Source organism: Dichomitus squalens, assembly GCF_000275845.1.
Source record: "Dichomitus squalens LYAD-421 SS1 unplaced genomic scaffold DICSQscaffold_16, whole genome shotgun sequence".
Taxonomy (NCBI): domain Eukaryota; kingdom Fungi; phylum Basidiomycota; class Agaricomycetes; order Polyporales; family Polyporaceae; genus Dichomitus; species Dichomitus squalens.
In genome coordinates, this window is record NW_006766898.1 from 461,304 (window position 1) to 484,813 (window position 23,510).

Below are 23,510 nucleotides of genomic sequence, written 5' to 3' on the forward strand. Positions count from 1 at the left end.
GCCCCAGTCCTCACTCACAGGCAGGTGACTGATGTGACAGCAGGAGCGCTTACTCATTGGGAGGGGTCCGGACTCGGCACGACTCAGGTATTAGTCGTAAGGTCACCATGAGGCAGGTCAGAGGGTAGGACATGAGGCAGAGAACTCTGACCAAACGATAGTCAATAGGTACCTGGTCTGTGCACCATTGTATTAGTATATATAGTAGGGAGTCTGAGGCAGGGAACCTCAGACTTGATCTTCTCGTCGATTCCCCATCTCCTCTGTAGGTAGCTAGCAGCCCTACCTCCCTCACTACCCCTTCTAGTCTAGGGAATACATCTCTTCACATCTCTAGCTGTGTCACCTGTGGTTGCTTCGCTTCTCAGCACCAACCTCTGCATCAGTAAGCTTTGCCCTTGTTTGTTTTGGTGGCACAGCTCGTTGGCTGTGACAGCGCCTAAACACGGGCGTTCGAATACTTTCCGCAACCACAAGTATTCCGAGAGCGCGCAATACTGGCAATACCTCGCAATACCTACAATAATGCGAAATATTGCCCGGTATTGCTGTCACAGCCAACGAGCTGTGCCACCAGACAAACAAAGACAAGCTTACTGGTGATGGGGTTGGTGCTGAGGGGTGAAGAAACTCCAGGTGACACAGCAAGAGATGGTGTAAAGAAGTAGATTCCCTAGACTAGAAGGGGCAATAGGAGGTAGGGCTGCTAGCTACCTACAGAGGAGATGGGGAGTCGACGAGAAGATCAAGTCTGAGGTTCCCTGCCTCAGACTCTCTACTATTTATACTAATACAACGGTGCACAGACCAAGTACCTATTGACCATCGTTTGGTCAGAGTTCTTTGCCTCATGTCCTTCCCCCTGACCTGCCTCATAATGACCTTACGGCTAATACCTGAGTCGTGCCCAGTCCGGACTCCTTCCAATGAGTAAGTGCTCCTGCTGACACACCAGTCACCTGCCAGTGAGTGATGATGGGCGCTCCCAGCCTTCATGAGGCCTGGGGTTCGCATTCCGTTGCTCCAGTTTCCAATACAAGTTGTCCGTGGTTAAGGTAAGCATCTGCCTTAGTGCACATGACCTCCAGATCATGTGGCACGAGAAAACTGCGACACTACCCCCTCTTCAAGATCTGAGCTCCTGTGAAGTGTTCAAATCAAATATTGCGTTGAAACTCCCACACGACTGGTCGTGGATTGTTGAGAGCAATTGTCTGTGGTACATTCGGGTGAAGGGTGTGGAATTCAACGAGTAGTTCTTTGACATATTTGACATTGCGCTCAGGTTCCCAAGTTGCTTCAGAGACATCGTAGCCGGCCCATTTGATAAAGTATTGCACGTATCCACGGTTGATGCAAGAGTCTAGAATCTTTTTGACTTCAAACTTATTGTGGCCTTTGACTTCCATAGGGTCAGGTTTCTCCGGGTTGCAGTTGCCGATCTCGTCTTCACGGTAGGGGATGAGCTTTGAAGCATGAAAGACAGGATGGACCTTGTTCTGTGGTGGAAGCTTGACTCTGAAGTCAACAGGTCTGATCTTTTCCGTTATCTCATATGGCCCATAGTTCTTGGCTGAGAGCTTGGCTGACGAGTTACGGATTTTGAGGTCGCGTCCTTTGAGCAGAACTTTGTTGCCGACTTTGAAGGGAGGGTCCACACGTCCTTGAACGTAGTACCATTTCATTGGTTCAGCAGCCATAGTGAGCGATGCTTGTGCTTGTTCTCTTGCCTCTGCATGGTTGTGGAATATATCTTCAAGCAAGGGGAAGGCAAGTTCTTCTTGAACATCAGAGGCCATCTTTGGATTGTGTTACCATCAGTACACCCCACCCCCCATCTTTTTGTTATTAAATTCCTCCTTCTTGTCGCCCTCGTGTACACTCAACCCCCTTCCTATCCCAGGCGACCTATATTTACCTTTCCAGCTCCCCGTCGTCCGCCTGTACACTATCATCCCCCACTCCGTCCCCTGACAACTACGTTTCCAGACTCAGCCCTTTCCCCTTAATGCCTTCCCCTTTCGTCTGCATGACCGGACCCTGAGTCCGACCCTGATCCTTTCCCTTTTCGGCTACATTACTTTACCCTGACCCTTGTTGCACCCCTTTCTCCTTTCGGTTACATGACCCGACCCTGACCCAGACTCAGGACCCTGTCCCGCCTCTGTCCCCTTTCGGTTATACCACAGGACCCTGATCTAGGTCGCGTACTATACTGGGCCCAGCCTCGACCAGATGTGTTCCCTTACAGTCTCCCTGTACCTCTCTACTTTGGTCGGTTCCCTTTGCCTTCCTAATACGGTCAGTACCCCATAGTATATAAGGAGGCCTGTAGTTGGTAGAGGCTCCCCACTTCTGTTCTCCTCTTTGTTACCTCCTATATCCCTATATCCCTCAATCTAGGGACTTGCGCGATACTCTCTCCCCCGTGTGCTACACCGTGTACTTGGATAAGTCCGCGTGATAAGTCTGGATAGACTTGTGTTAGTACTTCAGCATAACAGATTGTACCCATACTCGATGAAGAATGGTGACAGGCTGGTCGACTCGTGTGGTGCATTGTTGTACGCAAACTCCGCGGTGGATAGAAGGGATGCCCAATTGTCTGGTCGATGTTCAGTGAAGATCCGACGGTACTGTTTGAGGGATTGGTTTACTCACTCAGTCTATCCATCTGTTTGTGGATGGTAGGCTGTGGACATCGATGATTGGACTCCTAGCAACTTGCAAAACTTCTTGAACGCTGCGCTCGCAAACTGTGTTCCTTGATCGGAGATGATCTGTTAGAGAAGACCATGGTGCTTCAGAATGTGCTCATAGATGAGTTCAGCTGCTTCTGTTGCCGAGAAGTGATCATCGGCTGCAAAGAAGTGGGAGTGCTTGAAGAGACGGTCCACTACTACTACAATTGCTGTAAAGGTGTTGCCGTGTCTATCGACCGAGTGTGGGAGCTGAGAGATGATGTTGATTGACCAGATTTCCCATGGACCAGCGGAAATTTTGTTTGGTTGCAGTAGACCGTACGGTGGTTTCCTGACTGAATTATTCTGTTGGCAAGTGTTGCACCCTTGCACGTACTTCTTGACGTCGACTGACATGCCGGGCCACCAGTAGTTGCATGCAATGATCTCTAAAGTCTTCCACCTTCCTAGGTGACCTGCAAGTAACGTATTGTGGTGTAGTTTGAGCAGGTCAAGGCGGATGCTTTGGTCTTTGGGTACGTAGACTTTGCCTCATCATAACAGTAAACCGTTCTCCATGTTCCAATCTTGCAGGTACTTTCCAAACTGCCGGGGTCCACTAGCTAGCAATTCCTTGTAGTGCTTCGTCATTTTGTCATCTTTGAGGGCCTTTTTGATGCATTCGAGCAGCTCCTTGTCATCGACGATGGAGGCGTGACTAGGTTGCATGGCTTTAATTGCAAAAAACTCGGGTTTTAGCAGTGTCTGTCCGAAGTTATCACTGCTTACCCCCTCTTCATGATCTGGCCTCCTAGACAGAGGGTCGGCTCGTAGCATTGTCTTTCCAGGCCGATGCTTCCGAACAAAATTGAAGCAGGACATGAATAAACTCCATCGGGCTTGTCGGTGTGTGAGCTTCTGTGCTTGCTGGAAGTAGGTGAGATTGAGATGGTCTGACCAGATCTCAACCGGTTCGGGGTGTTCCTCTAGATAGTGTCGATATTCCTCCAAGGCTCGGATGATGGCTGAAAGCTCCTTGTCGTAGATCTCATAGTTTCATTTGTGGACATTGAGGGACTTGGATTAGAAGGTGACCGGGTGCCATAGTTTATCTTCTCCAAGTTGTTTCAAAACTGCCCCTGTTGCGAAGTCGGATGAGTCTGTCTCTAGCCTGTATGGAGCTGTGTCGTTTGGGATCTGCAGAATTGGAGCTGTTGTAAACGCAGTTTTGAGTCCTTTGAAGGCCTACTCTTGTTCCTCTCCCCATTTACACTGAATGTCCTTGCACGCGAGCTTAGTGAGCGGTCGTGCAATCTTGGCAAAGTCCTTGATGAATTGCCAATAGAAGTTGGCTAGTCTGAGGAAGGCTTGAATGTGTTCGACTTTGGTCGGAGTAGGCCATTCTTTGACACCTTGCACCTTAGACTCGTTCATAGAGATTGAATCCTTCGACACGACAAGTTCTAGGAAATGAACTGAGGGCTGCTCGGACTTGCACTTTTCAGGCTTGACAAAGAGGTCGTTGTCGCGCAACTTCTTTAGAACCCGCTCTACCAGTTGACGATGCAGGGCGAGGTCATATGTGAAGATGAGGGTGTCGTCGATGTAGACTACGACATGTCCGGTCGCGATTTCCTCCTTCAGAACCTCATTCATCATTGCTTGAAATAAACTAGGTGCATTGCATAAACCAAAGATCATAATTGTTGGCTCGAAAAGCCTTTTGTGTGTGATGAACGCGGGTTTCTCTTCATCTCCTTCGCGAATGCGCACATTGTTGTAGCCCCACCTTAGGTCGAGTGAGGTGAAGATCAATGCTTGAGAGAGCCTGTCTACAAGGTCTAAAATCCGAGGAATGGGAAACTTGTCCTTCTTTGTGACTGCATTCAGTGCCCAGTAGTCTTGGACCAAACGTAGGCTTCCATCCTTCTTACGGACAAAGAAGACCGGGGCGGCAGTGGGACTCTTGGACATATAGATATAGCCTTTATCTTCTTGCTCTGTAATCCAGGCTTCAAGTGAATTCTGTTCGTCGAGGTTGAGCAGGTACAATTTGGCCGGCTTAGGGAGTGAGGCTCCAGGGACCAGTTCACTAGTGTGATTGTAGGCTTTTCTTGTTGGCATTCTCTCTGAAGCTTTCTTGGAGAAAACATTCCCGTACTGTCAATACTGTTCAGGCACATGGTTTGACCAGTAATCGCCATCCTGTTCACCTTTTGCTGCAGGGTTGGTGTCCTTTTTCTCTTCTAACCCGGCTTGCATCTGACGAGCGCTCAGGTCATCTGAGAAGTTCACCCAATGACTGAACTGATCAGTGCTCTCCCATGATTCAAGGCTGAGGTCACCATACTGGTCCCGCGCAACATCTTCCACTCAGGGAAGTTGCAAACTCCGTAGTTCTTCATCCTGCACTGTGTGCCGGGTGCATGTTGAGGGACAGCGTGTGAATTCAATGTTCCCAGCATTCCAATCGAGTTCGGGGTTATGTTCATGTAGGAATGCCATGCCAATGATAATATCTTGACGCCCGATGTCTGTGACAAGAAACGACTACCAAGCGAGGTGGTCTCTGATATGGAGTAAACAACGGACATAGTGTGTGATTAACCCCTTCGTATTCTCGGTGGCATCCGCATTGAAGACGTGTACATCCCGAGAGGGATGTCGTAGGGTGAGTCCGTGTTCTTGAACAAACCGGTGGTGGGTAAAGCAAGAGTAGGCTCCTGAATCGAGCAGGGCTTCTGACTGAACTTTATGCGTACCTTGAGTGAGGGAAACTTTGAGATCGAATGAATTTCGCAGGTGACAAGCTGATGCGAGATAGATAACATTCAAACGCGGAACAAAAAAGTCCTCTAGGTCTATGCTATGATTACAGAGTCGGATACTTTGGTCAGTCTTCGAAGTACCTGTTCCAGAAAATCCTCCTCAGATTCTTTGACCTTGACGATGTGTGCGGTGGTCTCAGTTTCCGGCGCCTTGCCTTTGCCTTTTCCCTTCGTGGTCTCAAACTCCTTGAGAGCCCTGCGGATGTACTCCTATTTGTCTTCATCGGCCGTGTCCATTGTGTGTACCTTGGTTGGGGCGGCCGCCTGCTTTTTCATGTCTGGAAGCTCGTAGTAACCTATGTACTGAGGGTTGCGACACTTCTGGCCAGTCGTAAACTTGTGCTTGCCACAGCAGAAACAGAGCTTTTTGTCAAGCCATTCAAGTTGTTCTTTGGACAGCTTCTCTGGTTTGTGCATTGCATCGACGTCCATGGCATTAGGGTCCCGTAGTGGTGTCACAGCCAACGAGCTGTGTCACCAGACAAACAAAGACAAGCTTACTGGTGATGGGGTTGGTGCTGAGGGGCGAAGCAACTCCAGGTGACACAGCAAGAAATGAGGTAAAAGTGTAGATTCCCTAAACTAGAAGAGGCAATAGAAGGTAGGGCTGCTAGCTACCTACAGAGGAGATGGGTGATCGACGAGAAGATCAAGTCTGAGGTTCTCTGCCTCAGACCCCCTACTATTTATACAAATACAGTGGTGCACAGACCAGGTACCTATTGACCCTTGCTTGGTCAGAGTCCGCTGACTCATGCCCTGCCTCCTGACCTGTCACATGGTGTCCTCATGACTAACACCTGAGTCATGCTAAGTCCAAGCTTCCTCCGATGAGTAAGCACCCCTGCTGACATGTGAGTCACCTGCTAGTGAGTGAGGATGGGCACTCTCGGACCCCACAAGGTCCTGGGTTCGATCCTGGCTCCTCCACTTTCCGATACGAATTGTCCGTGGTCAAGGTGAGCGTCTGTCCATCTGTAAAAACCACCTTTGCAAATTACACCTATTCAGTACAAATTAGCTCTTAATAGACACAGTAGTTGAATAGTGAAAAATAGTGCAAAATCGAGAGGTCCCCCAAAATAATTGCCCTATTTTGCACTATTGATGCAAATTCGTGCAAAGTAGCACTATAGTAGATGGAAATAGTGCTACAGTAGACGTTGATAGTAGTGGATAGAGTGGGTCTATGATTTCTGACTGATGTAGAGATGCTTTCTATGACCTCAAAACCATCTATTTATAAGTCCCAGATGCATTTAAAGTGCTGGAAAAAATATATGGAAAAAAAGCCTCAGCCAGTCTTGAACCCTCAACATCACCTTCATATGACACCTGTTTCAAGGTGGTGCTCTATGCCACTGCACCACAAGAGCTTATGAAATCTCTCTTCACAAGTACTATATATATCCATTTCTGCTAGACCTAAACAAAGTGGTGACACCTCACTTTGAGATTCACCTGCTGAGGCTTGCATATGTGTAATGTCTAGGACTATGTATATAATATGGAGTGTGCTATAGAGTATGCCTCATGGTATGAATGCTGTGCTGACAGCCTAGTCCTATACATGATAACAAGGTCTATGTTGAGTTGTGCCCTCAAATATAAGTCAGCTATCATGGTGGTTTTGCAGCTATAGAGGTGTGTAATGCTTGAGTTGAGAACTATGAGCTATAAATAAAGAATTTTCATCTTATTTGAGTCTCCCCTAGATGAATAGTGCTAAAATAGTGCTAAATAGTACTACAGTAGTGCAAAATAGCAAAAATTAGACGATCACATTTGCAGTAGTGCTATAGTAGTATTACGTCGGCACTACGTGGCACTATAGCAAAAGTGATAGTGAAGAGTAGTTATAACTAGTACCAAGTATACTAATTAGTGCTTAGTTGCACTACTGAAGAAGTGCGTCTAAATAGTAGCTCTAATATAGATGTCATCTCTGCTAACACTTGCTAATATAGATGAGATTATCTGAATAGTGATAATTAGTGTCAATTCGCAAAGGCTGTTTTTCCAGATGTCCTGGTTCACATGACCCCCAGGTTACGTGGCATGAGAAAACTGTGACAAGCGGACGACTAGTTGTGTGCTGCTGTGAAGATGACTTGGCCTGGTTACCGCGAGTTTCCATTTCCAGCTTGAGTACCCAGTCCAGATAGTGTTCCCATTTCGTCGGGATCAGCATCGGGTTGACCTGCCGCATTGCTGTCATGACCGTCAGAAAATGCGATTTTCTGCCGACTTGTTTGTCAATGTGATGGATGAGCTCTACATTGGCGTAACCTGACTTCGAGGCGTAGCGGCAGAAGTTCTCGGCAAACTGAATAACGGTGGCGTGAGTCACCATTCTTCGAGGGATGTTTGTGCTGTCTTCTCTACAGCCAGTTGATGATAGCCTGCCTTGAGTCAATTGACGAAGTCAGCCCAGGTTCCGAGAGATCCACCGCTCGCTGCTGTTTCGATGTACTCTTCAACGTAGTTGTGCGTGCCGCCTTTCAGGTACATGAGTGCTAAGGTGACTTTGTCGTCGTCCGTAGTGATGTTCTGAACGTGGAACCAGAGACCCATCTTCTGCAACCATTGTTCGAAAGTGACGTCTGAACCCTTGTTCCCTTTGTACTTGGGTGGTTCTGAGGCCTTGATGCGTGAAACCTGGGATACGACAGGAGTCGGGGCGGTAGTAATACCAAACGAGGTGCGGTTCGACAAGCCTTGTTCCAACTGCATAAACTTGGCCGTGAGTTCCTTATACCGCTTGACGAGTTCCGTGTTGTTGTAATTGAGAACATCCAGGTCCGCTTTGACAGTGATCAGCTCCGCCTTCAACTGTTTGCTCTCCTCAACAGCTTTGAGTGCGAGGTTCCGGCAGTGTCAGCCTTGACATAAAGTCCTGTCATAGCGCTGTCCATCTGTCTGAAGTTGGCGTGGGTGGTGTTGTACTCCCTCAGGAAGTCGTTCTGGTGTTCATATACCTTGTTGCCGAGGACATTATAAATGTTAACTACTTCGCGCTGGGTGATGTCCCTTGTCATGAAGATGGTTCAATCAACATAAGCTTGGTTGGTGATGCCTAAACTATTTGCTGAGGCACGGGTAGCGTTTTCCAACGAGTCATACTCAACACTGGCATAGATCCATTGAATTTCTAGGTACGCTTGAAGCGTGGCAGTGGGTGAAGCCGGGCGGGTGTGTGCCTGTGATGGAGCTGGGTGGGTGTGTGGACCCGGGTCATCTGACTCAAAGTCATCCTCTGCCAAAGGGGCGTAACGCGAGCCTGAAGCCATTGGTAGAAAACAATGCCTGATACAAAACTAAACAATGATCCAATCCAAGTACCCAAACTGTTCTAACTCCACTAGAGCTTTTACAACATGTTCGAAGTTCTGTCCAAGTCCACTGAACTTGACCTTGCCAAATTCCTTACAGAACAAATTGATGTTCTGTTGCTGACTACGAGTCCACGAGGTGCCCTTCTCCATGATATTGTTGAGTATCCACTCGAGCCTGTCGCCGATGTGCTGAAGGGCGAGCCGATGATCGTGGGGGATGTCGAGCAACTGATCTCTGCAATCGAAGATAGCCTGCAGTCTTTTGATGACAGCGTTGACCTTGGAGCCTTGGAGCTGACAATAGCGAGAAGGTCAATGAGATCATGAAATGTGAAGGAGGGGATAGGTGGTGCAGAGATGCGGTACTAGAGAGGGACCATAGGGGTGGATGGGAACAAAGGCTGGTGGAAATGTGGTGAGACATGTAGTGAGCGGTCTGTCGAGAGGTTGGAAAGAGGGCACAGGTGGGGGGAGGGCCTTGCGACAAAGGACGATAGGGGTATGCCGATATTGATGGCAATGACGAAGGTGATCTGACATGTCGTCAGCAAGGGCGCAGTCAATCTGGGACTGGACGTCAAGGTGACCATGTCTCTTGAAGTGACAACAGGTAAACTCCGGTAGGTCCGAGTTGGATGGAAGGATAGTGGGAGGGGATGATAAATGTTTCAAAAAACTCCTGGGGGAAGAGATCTGGTCCACAAGTGGTTGAGACACTCCACAGAGGGGATGGGTAATAGACTTGCTCTAATGTCACAGCCAACGAGCTGTGCCACCAGACAAACAAAGATAAGCTTACTAGTGCAGATGTTGGTGCTGAGAGGCGAAGCAACCAGAGGTAACACAGCAAGAGATGAGGTAAGAGGTGTATTCTCTAGACAAGAAGGGGCAGTGAGGAGGTAGGGCTGCTAGCTACCTACAAAGGAGATGGGTGATCGACGAGAAGATCAAGTCTGAGGTTCCCAGCCTCAGACCCCCTACTATTTATACTAATACAAGGGTACACAGACCAGGTACCTATTGACCATCATTTGGTCAGAGTTCTCTACCTCATGTCCTACCCCTTGACCTGCCTCATGGCATCCTTACGACTAATACCTGAGTCATGATGAGTCCGGGCTTCCTCGGATGAGTAAGCGCCCCTACTGATATGTGAGCCACTTGTCAGTGAGTGATAGTGGGCGCTCCCAGCCTTCATGAGGCCTGGGGTTTGAATCCTGTTGCTCCAGTTCCCAATATGAGTTGTCTGGGGTTAAGGTAAGTGTCTGCCTTGGTGCACATGACCCCCAGGTCAACATGGCACGAGAAAACTGCGACAATTGCTGATATTGCCTGGTCTTGTAGGATATTGCCTGGTCTTGTAGGATATTGCAAGGTCTTGCAATATATTTAACACATTGCAAGACCACCTATGACAGCGCATGATCTGACGTATATTGCACGCTCTCGCTGAGTATTGCCTGAACGGGCAATATGGCAAAAGATTTTTACACTTTTGCTGATGGGTGATCTTGCATTTGACTGTCTCCCGGAAGTCCACTAGAGACTGCGAGAAACCCCGCTTGCACCTGGCGCTCATGTGTGATGAAGAGGTAGCTTGATTATACACTCTTTGGTGATGTTGTAAAGTCTCTGGTATCACAGTGGGCTTGCCACCTCTTGGGGGGGTAGCCTCGTAGACTTAGTTACAAATCATATTTCTATGGATAAGTACTTGTATGCATTCAGAGAAGTCCAATGTGACAAAAAGAGATCACATGATAATCATGTGATGGGGTTGAATCTTTGTTGGGCCAACCTTACAATCCTAGACAACATTTTTATACTTTTGCTGATGCCATTACTAAGCCATTTCCAGGAAACCCTAGGATTTGAGTTTTATCTCAATACACCTGAAATACGAAACTCTATAGACTATGACCCCTACACGGACTTGCATATACTTCAGAGGGGTCCCGGTCACCTCAGGGCGTCAGGTTTTCATGCACTATGTAGTTCAGGAATTTAGTCAGAACACTGTGCTACGGTTGGTGAGGCGGGCGGCTGCTGGGGGAAGCGCTGGGGTGGGCGGAGCTTGTGCTGAGGCAGCTGAGGTCGCGAGGACGGTCACTGCCTCAGCTGCCTCATCGTCCGCGCTCCCGTCGCCGACCACGACCTTCGTGCCCAGTCCTTGCTGCGCTTATCACACTCCCTCTGCTTGCATCCCTCACTTACTCTACATCCGCCTAGTCTTCAATCGCGGCCTCATGGGTCAAACCACATCCAGGAGGCGGCCCTCTCCCGACTCTCATTCGATACCATCTCCTTCCTCTGTCGCCGTCGCCCACTCGTCTGCTTACGGGGAAGCCGATGCCTCACGCGATTCCCCGTCGACCTCTTCCACGATCCGGCGTGGTCCCCCCATCAATCGTGCCTTCCGCAATCTACTCCCTCGTTCCCGTTCCACTCTGGACGACTCGACGTCTCCTGACCCCACTTCCTCCTTACGCAAACGTTGGCGCTCATCTAAGAGGTTCTCAAAGCGCCCTTCTTCTCTCCCCAACCTTCCCGAGACCAGTGTCGATGATCGCTCTCATACACCACCTGCCGTCCCAACATGCGACCCGTATTCTCCAACTCCGGTGGGAGATGGCCAGTCTGGCCGAGCTGAACAGATTGACGTTACGCCTGTTCAACCCTCCTCATCCCTTCCGTCTACACTCCGCCCCCCATCTCTCCAATCCTGCGCGACCGATAGTCCAATCGTTCGGCACGCGTCAGCCCCGGAGGAAGCGCCACTGGACCAATGCCAGTCTGACTTGATGGACCGCAACCTTCACAACGTGTGTTCCTCTCAACCTCTCGAAACGCCACACTTCACGGCTCAGATTGAAGAGGAGATCAATGCCTTCTTGTCAGATGGCAAGGAAGCTATGGAGAATAGGACCTTCGTCGAAGGCAGCTCCCGAGACCGTCAGCGACCACTCCCTTCTGAGACGATACCGGAACCCTCTGCTCCAGACACGGTTCCAGAGCCTATACTGGATCCACAACCCCAACCAGCCCGCCACTTCCAGGGCCCAGGCCCTCTTGTCGTTGTCCAGGGTGTCGTCAACACGAGCGATAACCCCGCGGCTCCTCAAGGCTCCTCAACGTCTCATCCCATCCGAAATGCTTCCAACAATCACCGCTCTCTTGCCTCTCCCATGTCTCGTCGGCGCTCCTTCTCTACGCTAAGTAATGATGCTCCTGCCGAGGACCGACAGAGTGCGAGAAGTCGTCTATCGGCACTCCTACCCCGGCCCAGCAGCATGCTGGGACGGCGGGCATCCACCCCGGATAACACGGCCGATCTCTCACGTGAAATATCATCCAGCGAACATCCGGAATCCCTTCTAGATGCGTCCGATGACCCTCTGGTCGCTCAGCGAAACGCCTCCGCAACCTCCTCCGAGGCGCACGCTCATCCAGGCGGTGAAAGTGACTCCCGCCCTCGGCCCCTCTCGCCTGGTAGCATTGATGTTCTGGGCACTCTACTGAGGTTCGTTCGCTTCGCGTCATGTCGTGTCCATGCCGTGACTAAACTTTGAACAGTGTGGCGGCTGCGGCAACTGCTGCGTCCTTGTTCTCTCCGAACCTGGGGTTCCAAGCTGATCGACATTCTGACCCACCATCACTTGCTGGGATTCCTCGTCCTATGTCTCCCACTCCCACCGCGGGTCTGAGCGGCGGAGAAGGCTTGGCCAGCCTTGCAGGTCTTGGACTTGACCACCCTCCCCCAATCTCTCCACCGTCGACGGCCGTCGCGCAGCAACGGGAAGGACGCGACAGGATACGCAATGTGTGGGACAGCTTCCGCGACCGTCTCGGCCTGAACCGCAACGCTTCCGGTTCACGATCGGATGATGATTCCGCATCAAGCTCTGAGGGTCAAGGCAATATGCGACCTGGCGAGATCATGCTCGCCGAGATGGCTCGAGCACTCAATGTCGGGTTAGGCCTGAACAGCGATGATTCCGGTACTGCGGGAACCGATGAACCTGCAGCGACGTCGACGGCTCGCGAGGCCCCTCACGTAGCAGACGACGTCAGCCAAGGAAGGCCTGTGCCTCCTGAGGATAGCTTCGAGCGTTTCTTGCTGAATTTGCAAGCTGACCTGAGGACCGCACTTTCAGACGACAGTGGCGTAACGCTCACGACTCCTGCTGGCAATGGTACCGATCAGAGCGGCGACGACGTTGCGATCTCGCGGCGACATCTTTTCAACGAACTTCCTGTAGGCGTCGTCGATACGGAAGATCAAGTCGAAGACGACGAGCCACCACCGCTTGAGGATGTTGCTGATTCCGATGGCGAGGACGATAACAGTGATGACGGTCAGACCTCCACTCGAACACCGACCCCGATGCCATCTGCACATCCTGTCACACATGGTCCACGTGATCAGATATCGCTCGAAGCCGCAGAGCAGGAGGACGCCAGCAATGCGGATCAAGGTCGACCGAGAATTAATCTTTGGAGATTATATCGCTTCCAGCCGATCCCCGCGAACCAAGTCGCAGGCCACGCCTCTGCCTCGACTTCGTCGCCGCTTGCGCAATCGCCAGCCCCGTCCCACCTTCCCTCCACTCCAATCTCAGCCGCCTCCCATCCATTCTCGCCTACTGACTCGTTGCTGTCGTCAGTATCACCGGTCCCGTCAGCCAGTACTCCAAACAGTGCGGGTCCGGCTCAAGTTGCGACACCTCCGGCGGAGGACGGCACGTCGGCTATGGTCGTGCCTGTCATTGTCGTTGGTCTTCAATCAGTTGAGATGGGGCAAGTGCAAGGCCGCGGACGCCCAGTCACAGAGGTTGGAGAGCCCGACTTCGGCGAAACTGAAAGGAGATCTCCACTATTCGACAACGTACGGCCAGCCGCTCCTCTGGATGAATCAAACACGACGACTACACGGGGACGTAGTTGGCAATCGCGTGCCGCTACCGCACTACGGAACTTACGACCTGGTCGCAGGAACAATTCAGGCGGAGGGAGGTCAGCAGATGGTGCGGGCTCCCGAACGTTCTTGATCTATGTTATCGGAGGCGAGTACTTTTCTCGGTTCCCAGCGGGCTTCTGGATAGACAGATTTTTCTCACGTCTGGGAGTATAGGGTACTATCCTCCTAATCATCACATGGTGACCGGATCGGACAATCTCGACTCCTACGAGGCCCTATGGTAAGCCCATCTGATTGCACACTCAGTTGAATATCTTTAACGATGTCTATCAGGGAGCTCGCTGAGCTCCTAGGCCAAGTCAAACCACCGGTCGCCACTCGGGAGGATATCGACAACTCCGGTTTGCAGATCATCAAAGCCACCGAACTTGATCAGTTCGAACAGCAGGGCAAGGTCGCCTCAAACTGCGTTGAGCGCGTGCGTCGTCTGTTCTTTCAATTACGTTCTCCTATAATCTCATCTCGTTATTCCAGTGTCTTATATGTCTAGATGACTACTCGCCGGAAGAGGACCTACGCCTTATGACATGCAAGCACGTATTCCACCGGGACTGCGTAGACAAGTGGCTCCAAGTTGGTCGTAATAACTGCCCTGCATGTCGAACTAAGGTGAGGTCACAGAGCAGTATTAGGTTCGCCAATCGTGACTAATGAAATCGCGTAGGGAGTGTCGACCGCAGGTGACTTGACGGACTGAGTGGTCGCCGTTGATCTCGTATCAGAACAACTCGGTATTTCTCATAATATGGACAGATTTTGATCACCCATCATGACCTGCTAACTGGCTCAGCCCTCTTTTCTCGCTCTTGTCGCATCGCCCGAGTCTCATGTGTAGCGCTTTTGGCTCTTGCATCTTGGTATGATCGTTATCTCCTCGCTCACGTCTCACCCGGTTTGGGAATGTATCGCTCTCCATTCATATGTATAATACGTGACAGTAGACAGTCCGAAATTTGATCCTTCGTTGCATCGTCCCTGGTTGCTTAGTCCGCGAGCGATCAGCATTACGATGGATGTATCACAATGGCGATATTTCGTCCGCTACCGCTTGCTTGATCAAAGAGATTGACCAGCTCAACAGCCATCGGTGTGCCCTACGTTCATGTGAGCTCATGTATTTAACTCGCGAAGGAGATGCACACCTTCAACTCTTCTGTGATCCACGCGAAACGGTCCAGCAAGATGTAGGCCTCCACAACCGGCCCTACAATGCATCGAAGCATGTGCATGACCTCTATCCTTCTCTCCACTCGAGATGGAGGTCTCGACCAATCAGCCAGCTGTAGATGTAATTTCGTTCGCACCACATCGGCAAAGGTCTCCCAATTGGCGAACGCCTGGTCATTCAGCCTGCCTAGTCGTTTTCTGCGGTTCCTGTGCATCTCTGCGGTGCCACCGTCGTTCGCCTCCGAGCCGAGTCGCTCATGACCCACGTCGTCCTGCGTCTCCTGAAGATGATCTTCGAGCAGCGCGCGCCATGCAATCTTCCGCATCGCCAACCGTGCCGAGCCCAAGCTCTGCTGGGACCGCAGCCATTGCGATGGCACTTGTGCGGCGAGCTGCAGATGACTAGGGGAGAGACAGAACGTCACCGAGTCTGGACTACACGAACGCACAGTCCGGGACAGCGGGAAATCTACAGATCTCCGGTCAGTCAGCGAGGAACATTTGCAATGTAAGTACGGAGTCGAACCTTCCGACCGCATCAAGTTGTAGCAGCAACCCACGATGACGGCGCCGTGGGGCATCCATGAGGTAGAACGAAGGGATGTACCTGCCCTCCTAGCAGACAGGAAGGCCCGAATAATGTCCGTAGTAAGGGATCCGCATGCATGTAGGCCGATGAAGAGTACAGGCGTAACCTCCGGGGTCGCGTCATTGTTAGATATCACGGCCTGACGATCTTCTACCCATGCATCTGTAGCCGAGACAAGCGAATCTGCATCGATCCTCGTAGTGACATATGTCATGGAGCCGGCCTTGGGGCCGAGAGCAGTCCTCCGCGTATCCGACGCCGGAGATGCAGTGTCGGCGTTGACGACTTCGGGTTGTGTTGGGCGTGCTCGACGAGCTATCTTCGACGCATCCTTCCGCGAGGCACCTCGCTTCTGAACCTCGCTCCAGTCGAGCGCAAGGACATGCAAATTGAGTCGATCACGCAGCATGCGTGATACATATGCCTTTGCAAGTCGTCAGCATTTGCACTCATGGTCCGCATGAAGCACCCTCATATGGAATGTACGACGGACTTGTCCCGCACCGATGTCAACTACATGATTTAGACTGCCCAGGGATGATTGGAACGATAGTAGTGTTTCCAGAAAGCCGACCATCTGAACGACTTCATGCGCCTTCTTTGGAGACATCCCAGGCAATGCTTGTGACTTGAGGTCGTTAGGCAGCTGAGTTATCGAGCAACGACCATCGGGATAGACGTAGCCTATGTCACGAGGGAGAGCAAGACGGCAAGCGTCGTTGATCAAAGACCGAAGGATAGGAGGTACTGAGGATGTCTTGTCTGAACACTCGTGTCCAGATACGCGAGAGTCGTAGTATTTCAGAAGGAGAAGCCAAGGATCATCTAGTTCAGTGCCAACCTCTGCCTCGCATTCACCACCTGCCCAGTCCCACCATCCCTCCCACTCTGGTGGTGGATCGAATGACGACTGGCCCAGGTTGTTTGGATGGTAGTGGAACAAGGTGGAGACCAGCGGTTGGGAAAGGAAGTGGGATATGGACGTGAGTTGATCTATGACACTGGCTAGTGAATCAGCCATTGTGGGCAAGTTTGACACCTTCGGCTGACAGGGGCGACGGTCGTTGTGCTGCGAAAGCGAAGGGGACTAGGCGGGTGGGTGAGGGATGTGGTCGTATCCGTTGTGAGTTGTAGATTTCATTGCAACGAAGAACTGCAAGGCTCGCCGTCGGTCCGGGTCTTGAGATCTAATGACTTCCGGGCCGGGCTTCCGACGTTTGACTTCCGCTATTCTCGGATCATGTGGATGTTTGTAGGTATTTGGAACCAGGCCAACCACGAAAAATTCGCCGCACGCTCTTTCCTTCCTGTCCTCTACTTCTCGTTCACTTCTTGTCTGCTATCCGCTATGTTTGCATCTCTTGGTGAGTATGCTTCACAGTATGACTTGATGATGAATTTCTTGCTGTGCACCAGTCGGATGCTTCAGACGACAAATACCCTGGTCCTCTCACATACGCTTGGGGATCCTGACTTCAACTTTCCACTATCGACTCTCACATAAGCTCACTCCTTGTCTTCTAGATTTCTAGGCAAGTCTTACGATGATTCATCTTCGTAATGGTGTCCCCATCGATTTGTTACATAACATGTACGACGTTGAACACGTTCAATGTAATGTTGTAACATGATACCCCGCTCGTTCATGCCTGTGCCATCCTCGCGAACAAGCTCCCACTTCGCATCTACCGCGAGAGTCCAGCAACATTGGACAGGAAGCGTTCGACGACGCGCTTTCCTCGCTGCAAATTCGAAAGAGATATGCGTTCATCAGGTAAATGGGCTTGATCCTACGATTGGAAACGCTGTCAGTTATTGCAAGTCTTCGCATAGTGTCGCACGTACCGTGCTCTGCCCTAGCGGGAGGTGGAGGGCATGGCAAGAGAACTCCTTCTCGAGATAAGGGACTGATGGGATAGACTGTTTACGCCACAGACGTCAGCCGCGGCCGTCAGAGGATTCCATAGACTTACTCCTCCTTCTCGGATCCGGAGAGGTTCGACCTGCCACTCGTCCCTCACTGCATCCTCGAGCGCATGGAACCATGGATCGTCAAGGTTGCCAAGCCACCAGTCTGCCGTGTGCTCTATGCTGACCTGCAGAACGGTGCACGATGAGCATCAGGTCGCATCAAGGCCAGCGTTACGACTACCTTCAGGTGGTTCGGCGATCGCATGCGCTTGAACGTGGCCTCCAGATGTTCTCGTACCGAAGACGCGATGGCTTCCAGGGCTTGGTCAGGGACAATGCGCAAGGAGACGTGGGCCTTCACGCTAGAGGGGATAACAGTGGAATCTGCGTAGATATGAGCGATGGTACTTGAAGTGATCTGGAGCCAATACGCACTCCTGGGACCAGATACTTCCACATTGTGTACCGTGAGCGATGGCTCCCGCCAGCGCGCTACCAGGAGTGTTGCGGGTGTTTGCGTCACGCTCGATAGGACCTTGTACGACTGTCGCTCTTCCTCCGTGAGCGGCCTCACGTTGTCATCTAGACTCCTTCAGAGTCATGAAGGACAGCAATTTAGCAGGATGCGCCTCACAAAAGTTGGGAATAACAATCCTATTGCTCTCATCCGTCAAAGTACCCAAGAGCTTTACCCTACGAATCATTTCATACTTCATCATCCGTAAAGAGGAGGCAACGACTCACATGTCAAGCATCGGTTCACGGGCAGCTCCGCCGTCAACACCTGAATGTAGGTCCGGGCCTTCATTGGATATCTGTCAGAGCGCGATAAGCTGTCTGGTCGACTGTTATGACGTGGCACACAAACCTCCACATTGCAATGCACCACGCCTCGCAGACCATATGTGATACACGGCGTGTCCTCCGCTATCCAGGTAGAGTTACTGGTCAGACCAATAAGCCAGTGTCAATGCACGCATGCTCGCACTACGTATATACCTAACAAGGATGGAGTCGATCGGCCCGATTGTCTCCTAGAATAAGATGGTCAATCAAATCGCTGAGCCAATGGCTACCGAGGATGTCGCACCTTGTGCCGCTTGACCGTCTCAACAAATCCTCCACTTCCAGCCTCTTCTTCACCTTCCACCAACAGCACCAAGTCAGCCCCAAGTGCTCGGCGCGCCAGCAGCTCTGCTGCTGCGCAAGCAACCGCCATCACGGGGCCCTTGTTGTCGGTCGCTCCACGACCATACAAGTAGCCGTTCCGACCCGTCAGGGTGAACGGATCCGACGTCCAGCCGCTGGGCTGGGCAGATATAACGTCGTAGTGGCCGTAGAAGAGGACGCGAGGCTTCGGCGTGGACGTCTGCGTCCCACGGAATGTAGCCATAACAAGAGGATTCGTTGCGTCTCCCGTTGGTAGCTACAGATGTATGTATCATCTACAACAAGCCGCCGTACATGACGACCTTGACTTACCAGAGACGCCTCCGCGCCCAACTGCGTGAGACACTTACGTAGCCATATCGCGGCTTGTCGACAATCCTCCTTATGGACCTGAGAGCTGCTGACACTTGGAATGGACACGAACTTGGTCAAAGCGTGAACAAGGAGATCTGCTACGTCTCCGTGAGAGTGCTTCCTTTAAGTCAGTAGACATTGTACTTGCCGTCTATACTCCTCGATACGTCGGCATGATCTCCGAAGCCATCAATGTTGTCAATGCTGCTCGTAGGAGCAGCCGGCGGAAAGACCTCCCAAACCTACACCCACCGTTAGCTGTCAGGCTTCACGCAGTCTGCGAAAGCTACCTTGATCATGTTGTCATTTGCGCCAGTGACAAGTGCATATGTTGTCGCGTGCTCTACGGGGTCTTCTGTATGTAGCTTCGGTGTGATGATCGACGACAGGACTATCCCTTCATGGCCCTTCCAAGACCCGGTCAAGACAAAGGCAGATGACCAGCGCTGCAAGTGCAAGGGAGGTCAGAGATTCGACTGCCACAAGAGACGAGAGCTGCGAGACCTGGATGTCACCGTTGGCGGAGCAAACATAGAGGTCCGAATGTAACATCGACATGGAAAGTATATCGACGTTCTGTACTTGCGTATTCCAGTCAGCAGAATTCGATTCGAAGTGTGGTGAGCCAACTTGCCTCCACCACGAGCAAAGTGCGAACAAGAGTACGCGTTTCAAGGTCCCAAACCTTGACCAAGCCATCTTGGCATCCGGCAAACACGGTATCTCCGCGGACGACCAATGCAAGCACAGCACCGACACCACAGTCAAACGTGTGAATGAGCCGAGGCGCGTCGTTCGACGATTGATTCTCAGGTAGACGCCAGAGCTTCGATCGAGTTCCGTTAGCGTTAATCCATGCTGTCTGGTTTTGGTCTTCCGGCCTACCTTTACTGTGGAATCTCCGCTACCCGTGACCAACTGCAGTTGGCGGCCGCGGCCGCTCTCGAAAGGGGGATCGTCGGAGCCGTCGCGGTAGCTAGGGAGGAGCGCCATGCAGTAAACATAACCGTAATGTGCGGAATCGATCACGTTTTCTGGCGGGACCTGGAAGATCGCGACCGGTGGGTGGAATCCGTCGGGATGGATGCAAGGGTCCGGCGGAGTCAGAGAACCTGTTGACGATCCCGAAGGGGGAGTTGTCGACGTGGCGGGTACACAGGACGCGCATGTGGGGTTTCGAGCGTTGAGATCGGCCGGCCTTCGAGTGTATCGAGGATAGCTATCGAAAAATTTGTGTGCCTTCCTAGACGGCGGAGTGGAGATCCCACTAGAGCTATAGGCTTTTGACAACAACGAGGGGGGACTAGACAGAAGCTCCGGAGTGGTCACCGGAAACACAAACCATTGGAGTGAGGTGTTTTGACAGCCAAAGTAGAGCGTCTGCGAATGAGGACACCATGCCAGAGAAAAGAGGTCTCCAGAGTCCGTCTCCAGATGAGGGTGGAGGATGTGAAGAGGATTAAGACTACGCGTGTTCCATACCTATGGAGAGAATGAGTAGACAATAGACGGCGAGGAAGTGTCTGCAACATACACGTATTGTGCTATCACCTGTCCAACGAAGCGATTAGCCACAGGTGTTTCCAAGAAAGGTAAGGCCTACCTGATGCGCTGAAGAGCCAGCGCTTTTCGGGGGCATACTCTAGGGCCAATATACTGCCAGTGTGACCACTCAGAACGGCTCTCAGCTTGAAGGTATGCTTGTCCCAGACCTAGCAACATATATAAGCCACGAATTCGACGTGTGTTGGACATGAAGCAACCAGCAAACGAACACATATTTGTCCGTCTTGGCTGCCAGTGTAGATGTTGCGGTCGTCCGCAGCGAGGCTTAGGACGGAGCTGTGCTCTTGGTGAAGAGTGTGAAGAAGCGTTGGATTGTGTTGAACGACAGAGGGACTCCTGCTCAATGAAGCTACACGTTTCGGTTTCGTAGACAGCAATGTAGAAGAACGGAAAGGAAGGAGTTGAGGCATTGTGGCGCGCGGCTGAATGGATGTACCTACGATCTGGGATGACGGGAGAGAGCGGTACGGATACGGCCATTGTTTATATAACGGGATGGGCTGCGTGCGTGATCGGCCCAGGACGCTGTGGGAGCTGTAGTGCGAATGTGCTGGAGCGTATTGGTTGAGGCGAAAGAGAGGTCGAGGGACGGGTCCGCTGTCGACGGCGGAAATGAGACTTGTGCTAGTGGCACCGACTCGGAGACGCGACTGCCACGCGACAAACGCCCGTATCGCGATCGGGTGGTGGACTTGCGCAAGGCTGCCCACTCGCGCCATCCTCATCACCCTCGAATTTGAATCTCTCCGCCAATCCAATCATCGGTTTAACATACATGCTCGCTGCAATGGACTCCTCAAGCTTAGCTGTCTCAAGCTGCCGTCCCGTTTCGGCACGCACGAACGTCGACTGCCAGCGTCGTGTGTCGGTAATGTCACGGTAACATTCAGAGCCTGTTAAGCAAGCTCCTGATAGACATTCGGTAGCGTGAGCTTCTTCGTAGTGTCGAGTAGAGCCATCTGGGCTCAACTCAAAGCTCGTTGAATATAGTTTCATGTCAACAGTACTGATCTGTCTTATGTAGCCGCACATGGCGCGTCGCGGGGTCGGCGCGGCGCCGGCTCCTCTGTGCCCGCGGAGTTCTCGATCGGGATGCGATGCCGCAACATACCGGGATCAGAACATAAGTGGACGTTGACGACATTCAACACTCACGAAACTGTAGGATGGCTGGATTCAATACGTCTCCAAGTCCCATGCTCTATGTAGCTGAGCTTCGACTCATCGTTTTCCCTTTTATGAAACGCCGCCCAGTATCAAACCCCCCCAAGTTGCGTGGCTCGACTATGACTTGATTGATATCGCGATATTAGTACATAATCATCGGTCTCTTGCCGACGATGATGTCACTGATGCCAGGGCTCCAGAGCTTGTTTGCAATCGTACCTTGCTCCGACCCGTGCATGAGAGAGGTGAGCACAGGTTCCGGGTAGACCAACCAACCAATCGCTTGTGGGGGGAACAACGGAGCGAATGCTGGATAATCGACATTCAGAAATGCAGCTAACACCTCATCAGAGGAGGATAGACGGACTGGGGGGGATAGGATGCAGCTGTACATATGCTAATCACGACGCTCGAATCAATATAACATACACGGCTACACCTCAAGCTCTTCTTCGGTTCTCCTGTTCGTCCCTGTCCCCCTGCCCACCTCGCCACTACCATACCCACATTGTCCACCCTGCTGTGCGGACCCAGCATGCTCCTGTCATGGATCTCATCCCGAGTCCCCGGCATGCACTTATCATGCAGGCCGTGTCGACCGAGGGTGGGGTCGACCTGGATTACGCCCGATCCCCCTGCAGGCGCAGGACGCAAAAGGATATCACACCACCTCCCTCCAAGACACCACCCGCATTCCCTCTAACGTCGCGAGCACCGATCGAGGGCAACCTGACGGACAAACCGACGGTCTCTCAGACCTCGGCGGGGGCGACGTGTTCCTTGTACCAATTCTGGAGCCATCGCTCCGCGATCGCGTACTCGCGCTTGACGCGCTTGAGGAGGGGGCCGATCTTCGCGAGCGCGGCTTCCTCGGTGAGGTCCGTGCCATTTGTCTCGTCCCGGAGGGCACCGTAATGTTGGATGTCCTCGCATGTGGCTTGGACGGCGGAGACGCCAAGTGCGGCGGATGACCCTTTCAGGAAGTGGCCCAGAGAAGAGAGTTTGGGGAGGTCTTTGCCCTCGCTAGAGACACGAGTCAGTACATGGATAGGTTGGGGGGAGGAGCGTCAATAGAAGGTCTGACGTACAAGGCAGCGTCCATGTCTTTGAATGTGGTACTCGCTTGAGTGAAGTATGCCTCGGCCATACCGAGCGAGAAGTCATGGGTATCGTCTTCGTCCAGATCAAGAATTTGGTTGAAAGTCTCGAGATCAATGACGGGCTCCGCTCCGGCCTAGTCGACAGTAGACGCAAGTACGGTGAGCATCGAGGTAGCAGAAGAGCGGACGGATGGCACACTCACCTCGTCATCTTCGGGATCGGACTCTGGCTCCACAGACGGGTCGATTGCGAATGGAACAGAGGCGGGTGCGGGGGTGCGTTCGCGCACAGCGACGCGAGAGGGGGACTCCGGAGGTGGGGAGGTGAGACGAGCGGCGGCGGGCTTAGGTGAGGTAGGTGAAAACGACTGAGCTCGGGCGTCGGAGGCGGTGGGCGGGGACGGTGAGCGGAGCCTTGCGGCGGAGAGATCGCGTTCGGTAGACTTGATGCTCTCTTTGACGGCAGTCTTTGTATGGGACATGGTGGGCATGAGAAGCTGAAGGCTGTGGATGAGGAGGGAGATGGGAGGAGGGACGGATTCAGAATTATCAAATCAATCGGAGGAGGACTCCACCAGAGAGGCCTTCCCTCTGCTTAATATCTTATTCTTAAGTACTTATATCGACCTCGAAGCCTGCCTCCGGCATCTCGCCCCATCCGGTC

The 23,510-nt window shown here is 52.0% G+C and overlaps 5 protein-coding genes across 5 annotated transcripts; 1 reads left to right on the forward strand and 4 right to left on the reverse strand.

Annotated features, from left to right (window-relative positions):
• Nucleotides 1-7,921: 7,921 nt before the first annotated feature.
• Nucleotides 7,922-8,242, reverse strand: DICSQDRAFT_61627 (uncharacterized protein; the record flags this gene model as incomplete). Its single annotated transcript, XM_007366206.1, has 1 exon — nucleotides 7,922-8,242. One exon carries the CDS (start codon nucleotides 8,240-8,242, stop codon nucleotides 7,922-7,924), a length of 321 nt encoding a protein of 106 aa, XP_007366268.1.
• Nucleotides 8,243-12,134: 3,892 nt separating this feature from the next.
• DICSQDRAFT_61475 (uncharacterized protein) lies at nucleotides 12,135-14,473 on the forward strand (the record flags this gene model as incomplete). Its single annotated transcript, XM_007366207.1, has 5 exons — nucleotides 12,135-12,364; nucleotides 12,418-13,911; nucleotides 13,971-14,042; nucleotides 14,096-14,240; nucleotides 14,297-14,473. 5 exons carry the CDS (start codon nucleotides 12,135-12,137, stop codon nucleotides 14,471-14,473), a joined length of 2,118 nt encoding a protein of 705 aa, XP_007366269.1.
• Nucleotides 14,474-14,826: 353 nt separating this feature from the next.
• Nucleotides 14,827-16,599, reverse strand: DICSQDRAFT_170599 (uncharacterized protein; the record flags this gene model as incomplete). Its single annotated transcript, XM_007366208.1, has 5 exons — nucleotides 14,827-14,916; nucleotides 14,965-15,381; nucleotides 15,439-15,458; nucleotides 15,516-16,002; nucleotides 16,072-16,599. 5 exons carry the CDS (start codon nucleotides 16,597-16,599, stop codon nucleotides 14,827-14,829), a joined length of 1,542 nt encoding a protein of 513 aa, XP_007366270.1.
• A 521-nt stretch (nucleotides 16,600-17,120) lies between these two features.
• Nucleotides 17,121-21,137, reverse strand: DICSQDRAFT_87127 (Zn-dependent exopeptidase). Its single transcript, XM_007366209.1, has 20 exons — nucleotides 21,020-21,137; nucleotides 20,789-20,928; nucleotides 20,617-20,725; nucleotides 20,548-20,564; nucleotides 19,899-20,495; nucleotides 19,648-19,839; nucleotides 19,518-19,589; nucleotides 19,304-19,459; nucleotides 19,162-19,255; nucleotides 18,972-19,108; nucleotides 18,580-18,915; nucleotides 18,489-18,523; nucleotides 18,358-18,433; nucleotides 18,234-18,304; nucleotides 18,124-18,182; nucleotides 17,925-18,071; nucleotides 17,731-17,873; nucleotides 17,552-17,674; nucleotides 17,424-17,498; nucleotides 17,121-17,368 (listed from the first exon to the last, which is right to left on the reverse strand). The coding sequence occupies exons 1-20, from the start codon at nucleotides 21,057-21,059 to the stop codon at nucleotides 17,264-17,266; spliced, it is 2,724 nt and encodes a 907-aa protein (XP_007366271.1). The 5' UTR covers nucleotides 21,060-21,137; the 3' UTR covers nucleotides 17,121-17,263.
• An 898-nt stretch (nucleotides 21,138-22,035) lies between these two features.
• DICSQDRAFT_155465 (histidine-phosphotransfer domain HPT domain-containing protein) lies at nucleotides 22,036-23,382 on the reverse strand. The gene is made up of 3 exons (XM_007366210.1): nucleotides 23,050-23,382; nucleotides 22,835-22,980; nucleotides 22,036-22,769 (listed from the first exon to the last, which is right to left on the reverse strand). The coding sequence occupies exons 1-3, from the start codon at nucleotides 23,335-23,337 to the stop codon at nucleotides 22,499-22,501; spliced, it is 705 nt and encodes a 234-aa protein (XP_007366272.1). The 5' UTR covers nucleotides 23,338-23,382; the 3' UTR covers nucleotides 22,036-22,498.
• Nucleotides 23,383-23,510: the final 128 nt, after the last annotated feature.

Excerpts from the sequence above, each read along its gene's own strand:
- DICSQDRAFT_87127 (XM_007366209.1), bottom strand. The coding sequence starts at position 21,059 with ATGGCCGTATCCGTACCGCTCTCTCCCGTCATCCCAGATC. Across the intron at positions 18,434-18,488 it reads ATCGACTCCATCCTTGTTAG|TAACTCTACCTGGATAGCGG; the intron begins GTATATACGTAG and ends TGGTCTGACCAG. Across the intron at positions 18,183-18,233 it reads CGTGAACCGATGCTTGACAT|GGTAAAGCTCTTGGGTACTT; the intron begins GTGAGTCGTTGC and ends AATGATTCGTAG.
- DICSQDRAFT_155465 (XM_007366210.1), bottom strand. The coding sequence starts at position 23,337 with ATGCCCACCATGTCCCATACAAAGACTGCCGTCAAAGAGAGCATCAAG. Across the intron at positions 22,981-23,049 it reads CCGATCCCGAAGATGACGAG|GCCGGAGCGGAGCCCGTCAT; the intron begins GTGAGTGTGCCA and ends ACTGTCGACTAG. Across the intron at positions 22,770-22,834 it reads AAAGACATGGACGCTGCCTT|CGAGGGCAAAGACCTCCCCA; the intron begins GTACGTCAGACC and ends TCGTGTCTCTAG.